At 44.0% G+C, this 14,582-nt stretch overlaps 1 protein-coding gene across 7 annotated transcripts in view; it reads left to right on the forward strand.

Moving 5' to 3' along the window:
- LOC140730175 (protein EFR3 homolog B-like) overlaps window positions 1-14,582 on the forward strand; it is a 179,665-nt gene that overhangs the window by 43,319 nt on the left and 121,764 nt on the right. For all 7 annotated transcript variants that reach the window (XM_073050313.1, XM_073050312.1, XM_073050316.1 and 4 more), the window contains 4 exons: window positions 3,792-3,913; window positions 7,095-7,244; window positions 8,372-8,506; window positions 12,569-12,647. In XM_073050313.1, coding sequence (XP_072906414.1) covers window positions 3,792-3,913; window positions 7,095-7,244; window positions 8,372-8,506; window positions 12,569-12,647 — 486 coding nt within the window. The remainder of the gene's footprint in view (window positions 1-3,791; window positions 3,914-7,094; window positions 7,245-8,371; window positions 8,507-12,568; window positions 12,648-14,582) is intronic.

The raw sequence follows: 14,582 nt of genomic DNA on the forward strand, positions 1-14,582 counted from the left end.
CCTAGTGGCCTCCCCTAGCTGCTCTAAAAAACCATCTCATAGGCACTCTGTAAATTCCCCTTCCTGGAATCCAGCATCAACCTGATTTTCCCAATCTACCTGCATATTGAAGTCCTACAGGACTATTGTAACGTTGCCTGTCTTTTCATATACTTTCTATCTCACATTGAAATTTGTAGGCAACATCCTTAATGCTGTTTAAGGGACTGTATACAACTCCCATCACGGTCTTTTTACCCTAGCAGTTCCTTAGTTCTATCCAGTGATTCAACACATTCCAACCCTATGTCAATAAAAACACAAAATGCTGGCAGAACTCAGCAGGCCAGACAGCATCTATGGGAGGAGGTAGTGACGACGTTTCGGGCCGAAACCCCTCATCAGGAGGGTTGAAGGGTTGAACCCTCCTGATGAAGGGTTTCGGGCCGAAACGTCGTCACTACCTCCTCCCATAGATGCTGTCTGGCCTGCTGAGTTCTGCCAGCATTTTGTGTTTTTATTTATTTCCAGCATCTGCAGATTCACTCGTCCAACCCTATGTCACCTCTTTCTAATGATTTGATTTCATTTTTTATCAACAGAGCAATACTGCCTGTCCTTTCGATACAATGCATATCTTTAGACATTAAGCTCCCAGCTATAATCTTTCAGCCATGATTCAATGATGCCTACAACATCATACCTGCCAATCTGCAAGTTCATCATACCTGCCAATCATACCTTTTTCCAGATACTGCATGCATTTAAATACAACACCTTCAGTCCTGTATTCACCCTTTTCAATATTGTCCACCTTTTATGCTGCAACTCATCCTGTTGACTGCAATTTTTGCCCTTTCAACAGCCTCTCCTCACTGCACATTGCCTCTGTTTGCAAACCAGCTATCTCATCTTCAGTACTATTATCTGCCTTTCCTATGATACTTATTGCATTGAAATACATGCTCAACCTTTTGATTCCTAACTTTGTCTGAGGTCTTACCAACATCTGTCTTCACAAATGACTTGAATGTGTGAAGCTTTTCAACTTCTGGAACTGAGTTATACCATAAGTAGCCTTTTAAGGTTGTCTTTTATTGAAATGTTTCTGCAATCTTGATGGTTTCAAAGCTTCATTAGTACAAATAAGACATATGGAGCATCACTGATCTGACAGGAATGGAGTAAAACCATACTCTAGGTATGTTACATTGTATTGACCCACTTTCTATAGTTTCTTTTTCTTAGCAGGATTAGGATTCAATGCTTCACTTCCTTCAGACTCATAGAGATCATGCTGTATGTATTTATCCAACATTAACGGGGCTAAATTAAAATAAAAAATGAATACAACCTGGGAATGCAAATGAGATGTTGACATGGTTGGTCAGATCTCGTGCCTCAAGTTAGGTTGCTGCTTTCTGTTCTCTCCCACCCCCCCCCCCCCCAAGGATCTTGAACACCACTCCCACCACTTCTATTTTCCTTAACGCCCCCTTAGGACACATAATCACCCCCTTGGGGGAGTGGTATGGCCCCCGTTGAGAATCACTTGGCTGCCTGGTCTTCTGCAAGGCCTTTGACAAAGTCCTCACTGGCAGGCTGCTCCAGAAAGTTGAAACACATGGCATTCAGGTTTGGCCACCCCGTAATAGGAAGGATGTCGAGAGTACAGAAGAGGTTTGCAAGGATGCTGCCTGGATTATAACAAGAGACTGGACAAACTCAGGTTGCTTTCTCTAGAGAATGACGAAGATGACGGGAGATCTGATGGAGGTCTATAAGATTATGGGAGGCATGGATAGAATAGACAGACAGTATCTTTTTCCCAGTGTTGACATGTCCCATTCTAGAGAGCATGTATTTAAAGTGAGAGGGGATAAAGTGAGGTGTGAGAGGTAGGTTTTTAACACAGAGCATGGTGGGTGCCTGGGGTGAAAGTAGAGGCAGAAACGTTGGAAACTTTTAAGAGACATTTAGACAGGCACATGAATGGGAGGGAAATTGAAGGATATGGACATTGTGTAAGCAGAAGAAATTAGTTTAGTTGGCTATTTGGTTACTTATTTTTATTTTTTCAGCACAACTCTATGGGTCAAAGGATCTCTTACTGTGCTATACTGTTCTGTGTTCTATGTTCCAGATACAAAGTTGCTTGATGGTAGGAGGCAGAGGGTGGAAGTGGAGAGTTGCTTTTCAGTTTGGAGGCCTGCAACCTGTGGTGTTCCACAGGGAATGCTGCTGGCTCCACTGCTGATTGTCATATTATGATATTGGATGAGAATGCAGAATGACACAATTAGTACATTTGCAGATAACACCAAGATGGGTACTATAGAATCATAGAATCATTGAAATCTACAGCACATTACAGGCACTTTGACCCACAATGTTGTGCCGACCATGTAACCTACTCTCGAAACTGCCTAGAATGTCCCTACTGTATAGCCCTCTATTTCTCTAAGCTCCATGTACCTATCTAAGAATCTCTTAAAAGACCCTATTGTATCCACTTCTACCACCTACACTGGCAGTGCATTCCACGCATCCACCACTTTCTGTGTGAAAAACTTACCCCCGACATCCCCTCGGTACCTGTTTCCAAGCACCTTAAAACTGTGCCCCTTTGTGTTAGCCATTTCAGCCCTGGGAAAAAGCTTCTGGCTATCCACACGATCAGTGCCTCTCATCATCTTATACACCTCCATCAGGTCACCTCTCATCCTCCATCACTCCAAGGAAAAAAGGTCAAGTTCACTCAACCTATTCTCATAAGACACACTCTCCAATCCAGACAACATCCTTGTAAATCTCCTTTGCACCCTTTCTATGGTTTCCACATCCTTCCTGTAGTGAGGTGACCAGAACTGAATACAGTACTCCAAGTGGGGTCTAACTAAGGTCTTGTATAGCTATATCATTACCTTACAGCTCTTGAACTCAGTCCACAGTTGATGAAGGTCAGCACACCATTTGCCTTCTTAACAACTCTGTCGACAGGTTGAAGTCAATTGACAAAAATGGGCTAAGGAATGACAGATGGAATTTAACTCAGATCAATGCGAATAAGTGCACTTATTGAAAATGCTAGAGTGTCCAGAAAAGATTGACAAGAATATTGCCTCGAATGGGGAGCCAGATATGTATGGAGAGATTGAATAGTCTGGGTGTGTTTGCAATGGAGCCACAGAACACTGAAAAACAGAAACAGGTTCTTTGGCCCATCTTGCCCATGCCAAACCATTAATCTGCTTTGTCCTACCGACCTGGAGCTGGATGATAGCCCTCCCATGCATGTATCTCAAATTTCTCTCAGATGTTGAAATCAAACCTGAAGCCACTACCTGGGCAGGCTGAGGGGCATATAAAATCATGAGAGGCATAGATAGGGTGGTGGTCTGGTGTGTTTCCCATGGTAGGGTTATCTAATACTAGAGGGCATGAATTTCAGGTGAGGAGTAAAGTTTCAAGGGCTTCTGAAGGGTAAATTTTTCATACAGTGTCATTGTTATGAATTGCCAGAGGAGATGTTGGAGGCAGGAACAGTAACAGCATTTAACATTTGCCACTTCTCAGCCCAGCTCTGCATCTTGTCAAAGTCCCATTGTAACTCACAACAACCTTCTACACTATTCAGAACACCACCAACCTTTCTTTCCCATTAAATACAAGGACATAATTTCTACTCCTGCACAGATACTGGTCGACCTGCTTGTCCACTAGCAGTTTGTTTCTGGTTCAAATAACATTCATATGTTTTGGCTTCTGTGAACTGAATCTGTTTTATTAAACAAGAACTTTCTTTTCCACAGTTCATAAAGTTTGCAAATATCGAAGAAGACACCCCATCGTATCACCGAAGCTATGACTTCTTTGTGTGTCGGTTCAGTGAAATGTGTCACTCAGGAAATGATGATGTAACTGACAGGACCAAGTAAGTTCATGTCTGATCTCAGTTCCAGACTGAGTCAGAATGGAATTGGGAACCAGGTCCTGGTCGGATGGGAGGGAGATTGAGAACTGGGTCCTTGTGGGATGGGGATTGGGAAGGGGTTCTGGTGGAATGCATGGAGTAGAAGAAATAAAGTGGATGATCTTATTACATTTTTACAGATTGTCAGGTATGATATTGTGGCCATCACTGAATCGTGGCTGAAGGATGGTTGTAATAGGGAGCTCAATGTCCAGGGCTACACATTGTATTGGAGTGATAGGAAGGTAGGCAGAGGGAGTGGCATGGCTCTGCTGGCAAAGAATGGCATCAAATCATTAGAAATATATGACATAGGATTGGAAGATGTTGAATTCTTGTGGGTTGAGTTAAGAAACTGCGAGGGTAAAAGGACCCTGATGGTAGTTATACAGTGGTGCTAGCAAGTTTGTAAACCTGTATGATTTTCTCTGTTACTGCATAAATATCACCTAAAATGTAATCAGATCTTAAGTCCTAAAACTAGATAAAGGGAACCCCATTGAATAAATAACACAAAAAACATTATACTCGTTCATTTATTTATTGAGAAAAATAATCCAATATTACATGTATTTGTTGGAAAAAGTACATACCCAAAGCTTTCTTCACCACCCTATCCACATGAGATTCCACCTTCAGGGAACTATGCACCATTATTCCTAGATCACTCTGTTCTACTGCATTCCTCAATGCACTACCATTTACCATGTATGTCCTATTTTGATTAGTCCTACCAAAATGTAGCACCTCACAATTATCAGCATTAAACTCCATCTGCCATCTTTCAGCCCACTCTTCTAACTGACCTAAATCTCTCTGCAAGCTTTGAAAACCTGCTTCATTATCCACAACACCACCTGTCTTAGTATCATCCGCATACTTACTAATCCAATTTACCACCCCATCATCCAGATCATTAATATATATGACAAACAACATTGGACCCATTATAGATCCCTGAGGCACACCTCCAGTCACCGGCCTCCATCCTGACAAACAGTTATCCACCACTACTCTCTGGCATATCCCATCCAGCCATTGTTGAATCCATTTCACTAATTCAATATTAATACCTAATGATTGAACCTTCCTAACTAACCTTCCATGTGGAACCTTGTCAAAGGCCTTACTGAAGTCCATATAGACAACATCCACTGCTTTACCCTCGTCAACCTTCCTAGTTCAAAAAATTCAATAAAGTTTGTCAAACATGACCATCCACGCACAAATCCATGTTGACTGCTCCTAATCAGACCCTGTCTATCCAGGTAATTATATATACCATCTCTAAGATTACTTTCCATTAATTTACCCACCACTGACGTCAAACTGCGTCAAAATGCGAGGCCGATGATTGCTAGGTTTACTCTTAGAACCCTTTTTAAACAATGGAACCACATGAGCAATACGCCAATCCTCCGGCACCATCTCCATTTCTAATGACATTTGAAATATTTCTGTCAAAGAGTCCCTGCTATTTCTACATTAACTTCCCTCAAGGTCCTAGGGAAGATCCAGTCAGGACCCGGAGACTTATCCACGTTTACATTCATACCCTCAGCCTCAGGGTAGAGGGTTGTCTATTTAAAACAGAGATATAGAGGAATTTCTTCAACCAGAGAGGGTGAATTTGTGGAATTTGTTGCCACAGACAGCCATGGAGGCCAGGTGGTTGGGTGTTTTTAAGGCGGAGATTGATAGGTTCATGATTGGCCATGGCATCAAAGGTTACAGGGAGTAGTCCGGGGAGGTGTATAAAAGAATCAGCCATGTTTGAATGGTGGAGCAGACTCAATGGGCCAAATGGCCTAATTCTGCTCCTATCTTATGGTCTTATGGGATGGGAGGGAGATTGGGAACTGAATTCTGGTGGGATGGATGGAAGGGTAGGAAAATCTCCTAAGGAACCAGAACCTTGAACCATTAGGATTTCTGTGTAGTCAGCAGCTTATCAGAGGTTTGGCTGTAGTTAGTCCAAATGCAAGAATGCTGCATTTACTTTTGAAAAGTGAGCAAACATTTTCATCCCTGTAGCAATGTGGTCTCTGACTCCTCATGGTTTAAAGATACTGAATGGCTGTCTGAAGAGTTATAATCTTCAGGCTATGGACCAGGAATAGGTTAATCCCTATGATTATTCCTCAGTCAGTCTGGAAGCAGCTGGTTGCATGCCTGGTCTGTGTGAGACTTCCATTTGGTTGAAGGCGCCTGTGCCACCCCAGAGAGGAATACATCAAATTGTAGCTTTGACACACACTGACACAGTGTGTTCTCAAAGTAACAATGGTTGACTCTTTGAGGACTGGTTACTATTGCCCAAAGTTAAACCTTGGATTGTCAATGTGAGTGTGGAACTTCAGGATACCTTGGAACTCCCTTAGCCCAGACCAATGTAGAGATGTGGGCAGGTAGGTAGACACCAAATGCACATCCTTGAACCTAATGTTACATTGTGCGTGTCAAAATCTGTATGTCGGTATAAGGTGTCTGCAGGGAGTGGTGATCCTTACCTTACATTCTGTCCCATCAGAATCCGTATGTCGGGTATAAAGGGTTTACAGGGAGTGGAGATCCTTACCCTACATTCTGTCCCATCAGAATCCGTATGTCGGGTATAAAGGGTTTACAGGGAGTGGAGATCCTTACCCTACATTCTGTCCCATCAGAATCCGTATGTCGGGTATAAAGGGTTTACAGGGAGTGGAGATCCTTACCCTACATTCTGTCCCATCAGAATCCGTATGTCGGGTATAAAGGGTTTACAGGGAGTGGAGATCCTTACCCTACATTCTGTCCCATCAGAATCCGTATGTCGGGTATAAAGGGTTTACAGGGAGTGGAGATCCTTACCCTACATTCTGTCCCATCAGAATCCGTATGTCGGGTATAAAGGGTTTACAGGGAGTGGAGATCCTTACCCTACATTCTGTCCCATCAGAATCCGTATGTCGGGTATAAAGGGTTTACAGGGAGTGAAGATCCTTACCCTACATTCTGTCCCATCAGAATCCGTATGTCGGGTATAAAGGGTTTACAGGGAGTGAAGATCCTTACCCTACATTCTGTCCCATCAGAATCCGTATGTCGGGTATAAAGGGTTTACAGGGAGTGAAGATCCTTACCCTACATTCTGTCCCATCAGAATCCGTATGTCGGGTATAAAGGGTTTACAGGGAGTGGTAAGGAAGACCGTCAATGATGAACTGCAAGCCAATATCTGGGAACCACAGCACATGGATAAGATCGTCCCTTCACTGCTCTTCAATCTACAACAGGTGGAGGAAGCCGACAGGTAAGCCTTTCTCTTCCTCTATCTCAGCCGCACATGGGCAGGAAGCCGTAGAAGCAGAATTAAGCTCTTTGGCTCATCAAGTCTGCTCCACCAATGTGGTCACCTTACCACTCCGAACTGATCACCATTCTCTATCTCCAGAACTCTGTCATCTACCACCAAAATAGGAACTCCTTGTTGATTAAATTCACTTTAACTTTACAAACCTCAAAGCTTCAGTCTAATCACTCATCCACAGTTTTCCAATCAGACTCAGTCGGACGTCTGAGATGCAAAGGGACTCGTGCAGAATTCACTGAAGGTTAATTTGAAGATTGAGTTTGTGGTAGGGAAGGTAAATGCACTGTCAGCATTTATTTTGCAAGGACTAGAATATAAAAGGAAGGGTGTGATAACAAGGCTTTGTAAGGCACTGATGATGCCTCATTTGGAGTATTGGGAGCAGTTTTGGGCCTCTCATTTTAGAAAAACTGTTGACACTGGAGAGAGTCTAGAGGAGATTTATGAAAATGATTCCAGGAATATAAACAGGTGGATGCCTGAGGAGCATTGGTTGATTTTGGGCCTTTTATTGCAGGAGTTTAAAAAAAATGAGGGAGCATCTCATTAAAACCTATCAAATATTGAAAGGCCCAGACAGCATGGATGTGGAGAGGATGTTTCCTACAGTAGGAGAGTCGATGACCAGAGGGCACAGACTCAGAATTGAGGGAACTCCATTTAGAACAGAGATGAGGAAGAATTTATTTTTCCAGCGCATGATGTATCTGAGAGAGCTGTGGAGGCCAAATTGAGTACATTTAAAGTGGAGGTTGATTGGTTCTTGGTTAGTCAGGGCATCAAAGGTTATGGGAAGAAGTCGGGAGAATGGGATTGAGAGGGATAATAAATCAGCCACGATGGAATGGTGGAACAGACTCAATGAGACAAGTGGCATAATCTGCTCCTGATATGTGTCTTCCATGAATGTCACAATGAAACCTCCTCTTTTACATCCTCCTTCACTCTGAAGGTGAGTTACTCATCCGGTCCTTGGCCTCATCATCCTGTCCAATGGAAAGTTTAACATTTCAGTCCTCGTGTTTAAAACTTAAGCTGTATTGATTCTGCTAACTGTGTTTTTTCAGTCGATCTCCATCGCCACTGCAGGCAACTGAGAAGGAGAAGCAGAGTCCAGCAGCATTGGCAGAAGGCTGTCTCCGGGAGCTGCTGGGCAGAGCTGCCTACGGTAGCATCAAGAATGCCATCAAGCCTGTTTTAATGTACGTGTTCATCAGGCCAGGCAAATCGTTCCTTAGAGAACCACATTACCATAAATACCTCCTGTTGGATACCATAAATACCCTCTCCTTGTTGGTAGCAGTGAGAAGAGGGCATGCCCTGGGTGATGGGATCTTTAATGCTGGGTGCAGCCTTCTTGAGGTATTGCTGTTTGAAGGGGTCCTGGATGTTGGGGGAATGGGGTGTGGGGTTGCTCATGCCCATAATGGTGCTGGCTGAGTGATGAACGTCATTATGGAAAGTGAGAAATTCCTCTGCCTCAGCTATTCAGGATTCAAAACTCAAGATTGTTTAATGTCCTTTCTAGTACACAAGTGTAAAGGAGAACAATATAACTGTTACTCCAATTTCGTTGCAGGACAAAAAAACCACAATAAGATAAAGAACACAATAATAAAAAATACAAAATAAATATAAATAGATACATGGATTGAATGTCCATAAAATGACGCTAGGCTCTGGAGTGACTCTGTCGTGGTGGTTGGGGATGTGGAGGGGTGGAGGTCTTACTGGTTGGGGAAAGTAACTGTTTGTGAGTCTGGTGGTCCTGGCATAGATGCTACGTAGCCTCCTCGTTAATGTGCCTCCCCAGTCTGCACACCAAGGATGTCAGTGAATGGATGCAGAACTTTTGGAGTAAGAGTGCTCCGTCAGTCTCAGCCATTTCCAGAGTTTGCAGGGCACTGGTGATGGAATATGTAGAATGTCTAGGTGGTGGAAGTCCAAACCAAGAGTTTGCTGGAACAACTTGCTTACACTCCCTTAGAACCAAAACCACCCTTCTCCACTGACGGTGAGAAGATGGTGCCACTAGACAGGGTGTAGGTCAGATTAATGGAGGAACATTACTGGCCAGGAGAAGTACAGGAGGGCACACCACTAGACTAGTGTTGGTCTCTTTGGAAGAGAGAAGACTGTGGGTTGCAGGCAAGTAGAGAAGATTAAATTGAGGTATGCAGAATGGGAGCCCTAAATGGTATACATCATACATTAGAGACTTTTAAGAGACTTTTTAGATAGGTACATGAATGTGAGGAAAATGGAAGGATATGGACGTTGTGTAACCAGAGGTAATTAATTAGGTTGTCCTTTTGACTAGCAATATAATTAGATCAGCACAACACTACTCCTGTGTTGTAGTATGTTATATGTTCAAAATTATTGATTAAATGTGGGATTGTTTCATGTAATTGATGCAAGGATTTAAGGAAACCTATGATGGATTTTGGTGTTTTTGTTATGGTCCGGTCTGGTCCGGAATCCACATTCCAGTTCTTGATTGGGTCCGTAGACTCCGGACTCCGGGTCTTGTAACCATCCCTCGGTTCGCCCTTGAGCCCAATTAGTCACACCTGTGGATCATCTTGGCTTGTTTGGGCTCAAGGAGGCGCACCTGATGCCCATCGGCTGGTGGTGTATTTAAGGGGCTCTGGGACTGAGTAGAGTTGGGGTTGTCCTGTTTGTCTGGGTTTGGAGTACTCACTGTAAAGATGAGTTCTGTGAGTAAGTCTGGCAGCCACCCTGGACTGAGCTCCCTTTCTATCCCTTGCCTCTGTTGGGTAAGTCAGGCTGGACTGCTGTTGCCTGGTGGAGGGCTCTGCCCCTTCCTATCCCTCACCTCTGATGGGTTGTACCCCACAATCTGCCCAGGTGCCCTGTGACTTGCCCAGGCCCCTGTGTTCCTGCCTGGGAGGTCTGGGCCCTGTCCAGGAGTTATATGGGCTGCCCAGAGGACTCTGACCCTTCCTATCCCTTGCTGCTGATTGGTTGTGCCCTGTGACTTGCCCAGGCCCTAGTGTTGCTGCCTGGGAGGTCTGGGCCCTGCCCAGGAGTTATGTGGCCTGCCCAAAGGACTCTGCCTCTTCCTATCCCTCACCTTTGATGGGTTGTGCCCTGTGATCTGCCCAGGTGCCCTGCAACCTGCCCAGGCCCCTGTGTTCCTGCCTAGGTGGTCTGGGCCCTGCCCAGGAGTTATGCAGCCTGTCCAGAGAACCCCAGGATCCTGCCTGAACCCCAGGATCCTGCCTGAACCCTGAGATCCTGCTTGAACTCCAAGACTCTCCCTGAACCCCAGTATCACCTTGAATGTCACGTCCCTCACACGCCACAGTCTCCTCATCTTGTCTATCGTTTAGTTGTTCCTGTCCTGCCCCTAGTACTTCAGTGCCTGCGTCCTGCACTTGGGTCCAGTCTCACGTACCCTTGTGACAGTTTTTTTCAGAAGTCTGGAACAAGGCAAAAAAAACATGTTGCTTCATGATTATATTTTGCAGCCTTATTGAGGTAACACCTTTTGAAAATGTCCTCAATGCTGGGGGGGGGGGGCAAGTGGGGCAAACAATATAGTAATAATAAATACAATAATAACTGAAGTGAGTGCAAAACCACAGAATGGTGCAAAGTCTATAGTGTTTTTAAAAAAAATAAAAAAATAAAAATGCTAAAATGCTAAAATGCAATGCTAAAAACCCCATTGCAGAATATCAGGACTGTAAGAGTATGATGACTAAAGAGTGATAAAGGAGGAGGGAGCATTATGAGGTGAAGAGAGAAGGAATCCCAGAGCCTAGCATTAGCAGCTGATGGAATAGATACCAGTTTGTGTAGAGGAACGCTTTGCATCTAGTGGTAACAATACAATTAGTTTTGAAGTACTGTATATATGAGAAAAGATAGGACTGGTCCATGGGTTGAGATTCAAAATTGAAGAAAGGACAATTTTGATGGTATCAGAAAGGATCTGGGAAGTATAGATTGGGACAGGCTGTTTTCTGCATTCAAATGTGAAATTTTGAGAGTACAAAACTTCTATATGCCTATTAGAATACAAGGTAAAGATAACAGGTCTAGGGAACTTTGTTTTTCAAGAGATATTGAGGGCCTACATGAGGAAAAAGAGAATGTGCATCACAGGTACAGGCAGGTAGGAACAAACAAGGTGCTTATGAAGTATATGAAATGCAAGAGAATGCTAAAGAAAGAAATTAGAAGGGTTAAAGAAAGGCATGAGGTTGGCATTGTAGGCATGAGGTTCCAAGGGACTCTACAGATATGTTAAGAGCAAAAGGATTGCAAGGGACAAAATTAGTCCTCTGGAAGATAAGAATGGTAATCTGTGCATGGAGTCAAATGAGATGGGGGAGATCTTAAATTAATTCTCTGCATCTGTATTTACTTGGGAGATGGAAACAGTCTGCAAAAGTGAGGTAAATCATCAGTGAGGCCATGGATCCTATGCAGACTATAGTACAGCACATTACAGGCCCTTCGGCCCACAGTGATAGAAGACAAAGTGTTTGCTGTCTTGAGCTAAATTAGGGTGGATTTCCCAAGGCCCCAGCAGAGATATTTAAATCATCCTTAGTGACAGGTGTGGTATCAGAGGATTGGAGGATAGCTCATGTTGTTCTGCTGTTTAAGAAAGCTCTTCATGCAGATGGTCATAAGAGTGTGGGACAAGCTGCTAGCGTAAGTTGTGCATACAAGCTTGATTTCAACATTATGAGAAGTTTGGATAGGTACAATGATAGTAGGGGTATGGAGAGCAGATCGATGGGAATAGGGAGTTTAAGTATTTTGGCATAGATTTGATGGGCTGAAAGGCCTGTTTCTGGGCTGTATGGCTCTAGTAGTGGAGCAGTGTAATTCAGGGACAAGAAAACCAGGAATTGCAAGGCTGGGGGCAATTGCAGAGATGGGAGTTCAGGCCAAGGGAATATATGAAATCTCAAATGAGATATTGTTTTCCACAATCTGTTGGCAATTGACGAAAGAACAAAAAGGGAGAGCTGCATCCCTGCCACAGAAGGCAGCGACTTTATGGGGTATTTAGACTGGCACATGAATGTGAGGAAAATGGAAGGATTTGGACATCGTAGGTAGAAAGGATTAGGTTAATTGGTCATTTGATTTCTAATGTAATTGGATTAACACAACATTGTGTTCCTGTACTGTTCTGTTCTGTGTTTTATGTTCTAAGGCACTTAGTGTGACAAATGTAGGAGGGATCATTATAACTGAATCTCTGGTGATCTTTTCTTCAGGCACCTCGACAATCATTCACTGTGGGAGCCAAAGCTGTTTGCGATACATTGCTTCAAGATCATCATGTATTCTGTGCAGGTAACCCTGCCTATTGGCTTGAACCCAATTATTTTCCTGCATGATGGCAGTGTTGAGAGTATAGCACCTTGTATCAGGGAGGAAGACAGCCACTGCTGCACTCCATAGTCCATCTCCTCATTCTTCAATACACTGATCTGTTATATAATTGTGGTAATCACATTTGCCTTTTGCCAACACAAATTGGGATTATACAGAGATTATCAGTACTTTGTGCTGTAGTTTATTTGTGGTTACTTAAGCTTGTCATAGCCAAGGGTGGTGGTGGGTGGTTGGTGTAGTGGATAAGTTCCCGATGGCGTGTGTCTCAAATTCCCTCTGACAACCAAGTCCAGCTCCTGGCCTTCATGTGTAGCTTAGCTACTAAGCCTGACAGAACCGTTTCAACTGACAGGAGAAAGGACAAAGACTGGTTACTGGCCCCTTAAAACCATCGCTTCGGGCAGATGGAGCTCATTAGCCATGGTTGGCAGCTTATCTAGGAGAAGGAAAGCTCTGATCTCAACCCTCTGTCACCTTGTGGTTATACCTACACATGAGGAAGGCTTCAGAAGTAAATCCGGAGCAGGAATCCCTAAGGCAGCCCTACATTGAGTTCAACAGTGACTGGCAACTCCTGCAATGCCGCTGGTACCAAACTATATTGACCTCTGCCATTCCTTTGGATTCAACAGCTGCGTGGACAGGGGGAGCCTGCAGCATGGGCAACAGTTGCTGTCCATATTATACAGAGCTGGCTGGCGTACGAGAGCTAAGACACAACATCGATGATCAACCCTGACCAATGGAAAGCATCATGGTATTGATGTGGATAGAGAATTGGTTGGCAGACAGGAAGCAAAGAGTGGGAGTAAACGGGACCTTTTCAGAATGGCAGGCAGTGACTAGTGGGGTACCGCCAGGCTCAGTGCTGGGACCCCAGTTGTTTACAATATATATTAATGATTTAGACGAGGGAATTAAATAGAGCATCTCCAAGTTTGCAGATGACACGAAGCTGGGCGGCGGTGTTAGCTGTGAGGAGGATGCTAAGAGGACTCAGGGTGACTTGGATAGCTTAGGTGAGTGGGCAAATTCATGGCAGATGCAATTTAATGTGGATAAATGTGAGGTTATCCACTTTGATTGCAAGAACAGGAAAACAGATTATTATCTGAACAGTGACCGATTAGGAAAAGGGGAGGTGCAACGAGACCTGGGTGTCATTGTACACCAGTCATTGAAGGTGGGCATGCAGGTATAGCAGGCGGTGAAAAAGGCAAATGGTATGTTGGCATTCATAGCAAAAGGATTTGAGTACAGGAGCAGGGAGGTTCTACTGCAATTGTACAAGGCCTTGGTGAGACCGCACCTAGAATATTGTGTGCAGTTTTGGTCCCCTAATCTGAGGAAAGACATTCTTGCCTTAGAGGGAGTACAGAGAACGTTCACCAGATTGATTCCTGGGATGGCAGGACTTTCATATGAAGAAAGACTGGATCGACTAGGCTTATACTCATTGGAATTTAGAAGATTGAGGGGGGATCTTATTGAAACGTATAAAATTCTAAAGGGATTGGAGAGGCTAGATGCAGGAAGATTGTTTCTGATGTTGGGGAAGTCCAGAACGAGGGGTCACAGTTTAAGGATAAAGGGGAAGCCTTTTAGGACCGAGATGAGGAAAAACTTCTTCACACAGAGAGTGGTGAATCTGTGGAATTCTCTGCCACAGGAAACAGTTGAGGCCGGTTCATTGGCTATATTTAAGAGGAAGTTAGATATGGCCCTTGTGGCTAAAGGGATCAGGGGGTATGGAGAGAAAGCAGGTACAGGGTTCTGAGTTGGATGATCAGCCATGATCATACTGAATGGCGGTGCAGGCTCAAAGGGCCGAATGGCCTACTCCTGCACCTATTTTCTATGTTTCTATCAATGACTTTAGTTGCAGGGTTGCAT

The sequence above is a fragment of the Hemitrygon akajei genome, chromosome 7 (genome assembly GCF_048418815.1).
Source record: "Hemitrygon akajei chromosome 7, sHemAka1.3, whole genome shotgun sequence".
Lineage (NCBI taxonomy): Eukaryota > Metazoa > Chordata > Chondrichthyes > Myliobatiformes > Dasyatidae > Hemitrygon > Hemitrygon akajei.